The sequence below is a fragment of the Colobus angolensis genome, unplaced genomic scaffold (assembly GCF_000951035.1).
Source record: "Colobus angolensis palliatus isolate OR3802 unplaced genomic scaffold, Cang.pa_1.0 Scaffold75, whole genome shotgun sequence".
Lineage (NCBI taxonomy): Eukaryota > Metazoa > Chordata > Mammalia > Primates > Cercopithecidae > Colobus > Colobus angolensis.
Window position 1 is genome coordinate 12377743 of NW_012121265.1, and position 8409 is coordinate 12386151.

General features: G+C 39.7%; 1 protein-coding gene across 3 annotated transcripts in view; it reads left to right on the top strand.

Annotated features, from left to right (window-relative positions):
• Positions 1 to 8409, top strand: part of SORCS1 (sortilin-related VPS10 domain containing receptor 1) — a 591520-nt gene that overhangs the window by 316319 nt on the left and 266792 nt on the right. For all 3 annotated transcript variants that reach the window (XM_011927917.1, XM_011927918.1, XM_011927919.1), the window contains exon 3: positions 7373 to 7400. In XM_011927917.1, the coding sequence (XP_011783307.1) occupies positions 7373 to 7400 (28 nt within the window). The remainder of the gene's footprint in view (positions 1 to 7372; positions 7401 to 8409) is intronic.

Consider the following 8409-nt stretch of genomic DNA (forward strand, 5'->3'; position numbering starts at 1 on the left):
AAAAAAAAAAAACAAAACAAAGAAAACTTAACATTAAGAAATCTATATTTAAAGCCATTTAAAAAAAATGACAAAGAGCCTGAACAGACATCTCATGAAAGAATAGGCCAGATACGATGGCTCACACCTATAATTCCAGCACTTTGGGAGGCCGAGGTGGGCAGATCGCCTGAAGTCAGAAGTTCGAGACCAGCCTGGCCAACATGGCGAAACCCTGTCTTTACTAAAAATACAAAAATTAGCTGGGCCTGGTGGTGCACAAGGATACTCCCAGCTACTCGGGAGCCTGAGGCAGGAGAATCACTTGAACCTGGGAAGTGGCGGTTGCAGTGAGCCAAGGTCACGCCATTGCATTCCAACCTGGGTGACAAGGTGAGACTGTCTCAAAAAACAAAAATAAATTAATAAAATAACATATACAGATGTCCGGTAAGCATATAAAATATGTTAAACCTCATATGTCTTTAGGGAATTACAAATTTAAAAAAATGATACGCTGCTATACACCTATTAAAATGGGCAAAATCTAAAACACTGAGAACACCAAATGCCAAGAAGGATTTGAAGCAACAGGAACTCTGATTCATTGCTGGTCAGAATGCAAAATGTTAGTCACTTTGGGAGACAGTTTGGCAGTTTCTTACAAAACAAATACACTCAATATACAATCCAGCAATCACATGCCTTGTTATTTACCCGAAGGAGTTGAAAACATGTTTACACAAAATTCTGTACATGGATGTTTATAGAAGTTTTATTTATAATTGTCGAAACTTGGAAGCAACTGAGATTTACTGAGATCAGTAGGTGACTGAAAACTGTGGTGCACCCAGACAATGGGACATTATTCAGCACTTAGAAAAAAAGCTATCAAGCCATGAAAAGGCATGGAGGAAGCTAAGATGTATATCACTAAATGAAAGAAGCCAATCTTAACAGGCTACATGCTCTATCATTTCAACTACAGGTATACCTCAGATACTGTGGATTTGATTCCAGACAACTACAATAAACCGGATATCACAATAAAGCAAGTGAATGAAGTTTTGGTTTCTCAGTGTATATAAAAGTTATGTTTATACTATACTTCAGTCTATTAAGTGTGTAATAGCATTATGTCTAGAAAAACAATGTGTGTGTATGTGTGTGTACATATGGGGTTTTACCATGTTGGCCAGGCTGGTCTCAAACTCCTGACCTCAAGTGATCTGCCCTCCTCAGCCTCCCAAAGTGCTGGGATTACAGGCGTGAGCCACTGCGCCTGACCACCAATGTACATATCTTAATCAAAAATATTTTATGGCCGGGCGTGGTGGCTCATGCCTGTAATCCCAGCACTTTTGGAGGCCAAGGCAGGCGGATCATGAGGTCAGAAGATCTAGACCATCTTGGCCAATGTGGTGAAACCCTGCCTCTATTAAAATGCAAAAAAATAGCGGGGCATGGTGGCGTGCACCTGTAGTCCCAGCTACTTTGGAGGCTGAGGTAGGGGAATCGCTTGAACCTGGAAGGTGAAGGTTGCAGTGAGCCGAGATCATGCCACTGCACTCCAGCCTGGCGACAGAGCAAGACTCCGTCCAAAAAAAATTATATGTATATATATATATCACTAAAAAAATGTGAATAATTATCTGAGCCTTCAGTGAATTATAATCTTTTTGCTGGTGGAGGGTCTTGCCTTGATGTTGATGGCTGCTGACTAATCACAGTGATGTTTCCCAAAGATTAAGGTGGCTCTGGCAATTTCTTAAAATAAGATAACAATACAGAGTCCTACATGAATTGACTCTTCCTTTCATGAAAAATTTCTCTGTGGCATGCAATACTGTTTTGATATCATTGTACACATGGTAGGACTTCTTTGAAAATTGGAGTTCATTCTCTCACATCCTGCTATGACTTTATCAACTAAATGTATTTAATATTCTAAACTCTTCATTATCCTTTCAACAATGTTTGCACCACATTCACCAGGAATAGATTCCATCTCAGGAAACCACATTCTTTGCTTATCCATCAGAAGCAACTCCTCATTGGTTCAAGTTTGATCGTGAGATTACAGCAATTCACTCACATCTTCAAGCTCCACTTCTAATTCTTTTGTTATGGTCACCACATGTCCAGTTACTTTCTCCACTTAAGTCTCAAACCCCTCAAAGTCATCCACAAGTATTGGAATTAACTTCTTCCAAATTCCTGTGAATGTTGGTATTTTCATCTCCTTCCGTAAATCATGAATGTTCTTAATGGCTTCTAGAACGGTGAATCCCTTCCAAAAGATTTTCAATGATTTTGCCCCCAGATCTGTCAGATGAATCACTATCTATGGAAGTTGTGGCCTTACAAAGTGTATTTCTTAAATAATAATCCTTAAAACTTAAAATTGCTCCTTGATCCATGGACTACAGAATAGATGTTGTGTTAGCAGGCATGAAAGCAACATCCGTTTCCTTGTACACCTCCATCAGAGTTCATGGATGACTAGGTACATTATCAGTGAGCAGTAATATTTTGAAAGGAATCTTTTTATCTGAGCAATCGGTCTCAATAATGGGCTTAAAATATCCGGTAAGCCATGCTGTAAACAGATGTGCTGTCATTCAGACTTCATTGTTGCATGTATAGAGCACAAGGAGAATAGACTTAGGATAATTCTTATGGACTCCAGGATTTTCAGAAAGATAAAAGACCATTGACTTCGACTGAAAGTCACCAATTGCATTAGCCCCCAACAAGAAAGTCAGCTTGTCCCCCAAAGCTCTGAAGCCAGCATTGATTATTTTTCTCTGGCTTTGAAATTCTATATGGAATCATCTTTTGATTGAATGTTGTTTCTTCTACATTGAGCATCTGTGGTTTACTGTAGCCACCTTCATCAATGATCTTAGCTAGATTTTCTCTATACAGTGTCCGTATCAGCACTTGCTGCTTCACTTTGCACTTACACGTTATAGAGAAGACTTTTTTCCTTAAACCTCATGAACCTAATTCTGCTAGCTTGAAACTTTTCTTCCACAGCTTCTTCAGCTCTTGGCCTTCTTAGAGTTGAGGAAAATTATGGCCTTGCTCTGGATTATGTTTTGGCTTAAGGAAATATTGTAGCTGGTTTGATCTTCTAGCCAGACCACTAAAACTTTCTCTGTATCAGCAATAAACCTGTTTGACTTTCTTATTCTTGTATTCAGTGGAGTAACACCTTTAATTTTCTTCAACCTCTTTTCCTTTGCAGTCACAGCTTGACTAACTGTTTGGCACAAGAGGCCCAGCTTTTGCCGTCTTGCCTTTTGACATGCCTTCCTCACCAAGTTTAATCATTTCTAGCTTTTTATTTAATGTGAGAGATACGCAGCTCCCCCTTTCACTTGAACACTTAGAAGACACTGTAGAGTTATTCATTGGCCTAATTTCAATATTATTTATGTCAGGCAACAGGGAGGCCTGAGGGGTGGGAGGAAAGAAGACGAGGGAAAAGGGGGTAGGGAATGGCTGGTGGATGGAGCAGTCAAGACATACATCATATTTATTAAGTTTGCCATCTTACATGGGCACGGTTCAGAGCACCCCAGAATGATTATAATAGAAACATCAAAGATCACTGATCACAGATCACCACAACAGATATCGTAATAATGGAAAAGTCTGAAATATTGCAAGAACTACCAAAACGTGGCACAGATAGTGAGCACACGCTGTTGGAAAAATGGCACCAACAGACTTGCTCCCTGCAGGATGCCACAAAATTCCAAATTGTAAAAAATGTAATATTTGCAAAGTGAAATAAAGTGAAGTGCAATAAAGCAAGGTATGCCTATATATGACATTCTAGAAAGGGCAAAACGATGGAGAGGGTAAATAGATCAGTGGTTATTATGGGATAGGGGGATAGGAAGAGGACCAAGCATTTTTGACATAGTAAAACTATTCTCTGTGGTATCAAGTGGTGGATACATATCATTATGCATTTGTCAGAACCCATGGATATATAACACCAAGAGTATACCCTCATGTAAACTGTGGACTTTGAGTGATAATTATGCTTTGTTGTAGGTTCTTTGATTGTAACAAATGTAACACTCTGAAGGAGGATACTGCTAATGGGGGAAGCTATGCATGTGTGGGGGTGGGCTATATGAGAACTACTTCTTTTCCACTCTGTTTTGCTATGGACCTGAAACTGCTCTAAAAATCAAGGTTATTAATTTTTAAAAAGTAGAGGGCATAGAACCTAGTCACCACCCTAGTCTCCCTTCTTTCCGCACAGCTGATTGTATCTTCTAACAGCAGGGGCTACTGTGGCCAAAAGTCCTTGCCAAACCATATGAGCTTCTCAATTTTTATTTCATGGAAGTCCACTAGGTAACACAAGAAAAGCAAGCATCCATCAAGCTAGCAAGTAGTCAAAAACAAATAGTGCCTACTGTGCCCAGGGTGCTGTTCTGAGTGCTAGGAAGACATCTGTGAACAAAACAGACATCAGCCCTGTTCCCGTGGAGAAAGACATGGTAAAAATAAGTAAAAATCTATCATATGGGGATAAATACTGTGAACAGAAAATAAAAGCACCTAGGAAGGGCAGAGTGTGCTGAGGGGTGGGTGAGGGAGGCTGTTACTTCATATAACATGAGCATTGTTCAGAAAGCAGTAAGACCGTTATCTATTAGGTACCTGGGAAAAGAGCTTTCCAAGTGAAGGGACAAGGCTAGAATGGGAGTCGAGTGGAGAGGAGGCAGAGAAAAGAGAGGGATTGGGTATCAGGCAGCTCACAATTATATTGCAATCCTATTAGGTGACAATTAGAATGCAAATTATACGTGAAATTCTGTGGAGTACTGAGAAATTTATTTGTCTTAGAAACGAGGGCATTGACTGCCTACTAGATAGTGATGTTATTGGAGGTCTCAGTTACCCCAAAGGGGGCTTTTTCCTGTTCGGTGTTGCAAAGCCAATACACAAAACTGAAAGGGAGTGTCAAGCAGCACTGTCTTTATTCAATCATCATGGAATTGGAGAAGTGGGAACATAGCTCACAAATTAATTTCTCAGCTGCTGAGAACCAGGCAGTTACAAATACAGGGTGTCTTTAACATAGGGGGTTGGGTTGAAGAGCAAGGGGAGGAATATTTATACTTTTCTTTTGAAGGGACTGAGACTTTCCTGGAATCAAGGAGCTGCATCTTTTCTGTTTTTTCTTGGTCTCCTCCAGTCATTGTCATGGTGACTGTCAACTGTCATGGTACTGGTGGGAGTGTCATTCAGCATGGAAATTGGATTATAATGAAGCTAGAAGTTCTTCAGAGGTTGAGTAAGTTGCAGTTGTGGATTTTGCTAACTTCAGCTGGTTTATTTCGAAGAAGAAACTTCTGACCACAGACATCCTGTTTGCTAAAAATAAGAAAAATTAAAGCTGAATAGGAATCTAGTTCTGACATACTGGCATTGCACTGAGCAACACAAGTGGGCTAGGAGTCCAGCTAAGTCGTGTAGGCACTGCAATGGGTGTAACAGTGAGTGACTGATTCCAGTTGTGTTTTGCTTTAAGAACTTGCTTTTTCTATTACACTGAGACATCTTGCTACTGTTAATGAGGCATCATCAAGTCATTAACTGGTTGGCCCCAGTCACTTTGCGCATGGTTTCAGCTTTCACAGGAGTCAGGCTGGATCAGATTAAGGATATACCTTCTTTTCCTCATAGATCCTTGTGAGAGTTTCTGCATATACTTGTTTAAAAAAAAAAAAAAAACAATTTTCCCTGGCAGGCCTGCCCTTTAGTGGATATAAATAAAAGCCAGACTTTGGTCTACATCATATACAACCTCAAAGAGTTTTAGTTAGTGTTTCTTTTACTAAAAAATGCTCAACTAGATTTTCTGAATACATCTCCTTAACTGCAAATTTCTCCTGGTGGCTTTTGATAGAGGCACAGCAGTATGGAGTTAAGGACGCCAGCCAGTGGGCACTCAGCACCTCCCAAGTTTTTTTTTTTTTTTTTTTTTAGACAGAGTTCCTCTCTGTCACCTAGGCTGGAGTGCGGTGATGCAGTCTCGGCTCACTGCCAGCTCCGCCTCCAGGGTTCACGCCATTCTGCTGCCTCAGCCTCCCGAGTAGCTGGGACTACAGGTGCCTGCCACCACGCCCAGCTAATTTTTTGTGTTCTTAGTAGAGACGGGGTTTCACCGTGTTGGCCAGGATGGTCTCGATTTCCTGACCTCGTGATTCGCCCGCCTCGGCCTCCCAAAGTGCTGGGATTACAGGCATGAGCCACCGCGCCTGGCGCACCTCCCAAGTTCTTTAGTCTTAAGCAGGCTGGTTACACTTCTTAGTCTTCGTCATTTGTAACATGTGATATTAATATCAGTGTCCATCTCATGGGATTCTGCATGTGAAGAGCTCAGATAACATTGTATGTACCCAAAGAGTATTCATTTTTATGATGTTATCTGTTAGAAATTTTTTTTTTTTTTAAGACAGAGTGTCGCTCTTGTTGCCCAGGCTAGTGTGCAATGGCACGATCTCAGCTCACCGCAACCTCCACCTTCTGGGTTCAAGCAATTCTGCCTCAGCCCCCTGAGTAACCGGGATTACAGGCGAGAGCCACCACGTCCAACTGACTTTGTATTTTTAGTAGAGATGGGACTTCTCCTTGTTGGTCAGGTTTGTCTCGAACTCCTGACCTCAGGTGATCCTCCCACCTCGGCCTCCCAAAGTGCTGGGATTACAGACATAAGCCATCACGCCCCACTTCTGTTAGGATTTTTAAGCATAATAGTCTATTCACCAATGGAATTCTGACATAATTATTATAGAAGCGGAGTGTGGAATCTTTAATTCTTATATTCCAGTTCTTACCATTAACTCTCTGATCCAAGCACCAAGTAAAACTACTAGCACATATCCTTCAAGACATGATAGACTAAATTATGCTACATTTTTAAAACGTTGTAATTGCTTTATGAATATCCTTTCTTCTAAGTAACCTAAGTCAAAATTATTTTTAGTGATTGGGGTTTTCCTTGAGGGTTCATGTTATAGGTTTTTAGTAAGTATTGAGCAAAGAACACCAAAAACAATCAAGAAAAAATGTTAGAAAATGAGTAACAAAAGCTATCTTTTATAGTTTACTTATGTGCCAATCATTGTGCTTATGGGTTAATTTAGATTACAATGATTCTGTGTTTATTTTTGATGGCATAAGATTATAGTGAAGGAAATCCAGTCACACATTGCATTTCTGCAACTCCTATCAAAACTAGCTGTATCCTATGCTGATCATTTTTTTTCAAGCGTGATAGGAGATTTTGCCACCTCAAAAAGATCATAACCTCTTGGAAGGTTGGTGAGATGCCTCAGATGGTGGTTTCTGAATGCCACAGAGCAACTTACTACAGCTCTATGTACACAGTAAATAATTAAATAGAGACATACTTTCAAATGTTCTAAAAGCCACTAAGATATATTTGTAAAAACAGTACTGTAAAGATTAAAGATCAAAAGCAGAAGAAAGTAAGCCTTAATTTATTCACTTGCATATTTATTTTCATGGAATGCTTATTTTGTTAAGCTTTTAGCCTCTTCTGGCACAGTATAGGTGTTGACAGAAGCTCTCTTTTTCATTTATAGATAAGTCAACCTGTAAACAAAGCCTGAAAATAAAAATGCTTGCTTTGAAATGATTTTTTAAAAATGGTACAAGTTAAGAATTCAAGGCTGCATATGTCGCATCTTAATTATGAGTGTTTAAGATACACATTCTAAGATCTTTTTTTTGTTTTTTGTTTTCCTATTACAACAGTAGTCACTTTATGGTTAGTACAGGCTGGCATTTCTGTTTGCAATTTTCATTTGAGATACTTGTATAGTTCCTCTTTCTTATGAAATTAAGATCCATACCTTTCTTTTCCTTTCTTTGTCTTTGATCTTACGCTTCCCAAAGTGTGTTTCTCAGAACACTAATCTCATTAGATATCCCTCAAGACTGGATCCTATCATCACATATGTTTGGAAAATGTTGTATGAAATATGCTCTTAAGAGGTTCAATGTATGTTAGAATAATATAGTTTGTGAAAAGTTATGAAGTAAAGGAATATTAAATGTTGCCTAATCACACATTTCTCAATATTTTTTGTTCTTGGAAAATGTCCTCCTCTCCCATACCTAGGGTTGATAGTTAAAATATTTAACCAACACATCGACTCACCTCTTTGTTAAGTAAAAAGCATCCTCTGCTCTTTTGGAGCTCATGTCCATAGGAGACTACAGCTCCCATAAATGTGTGAGTAGAGCTGGAAGCATCTCTTAGCTGTGAATCAGGGCTTACAGATGGGCCCTAGAAATTGCCTTCCATGATGGCAATGCCAACCCAAGGTCACTGAGTCCCCCACTGGGGTGCAGCCTGATTGGCAAAGGCAT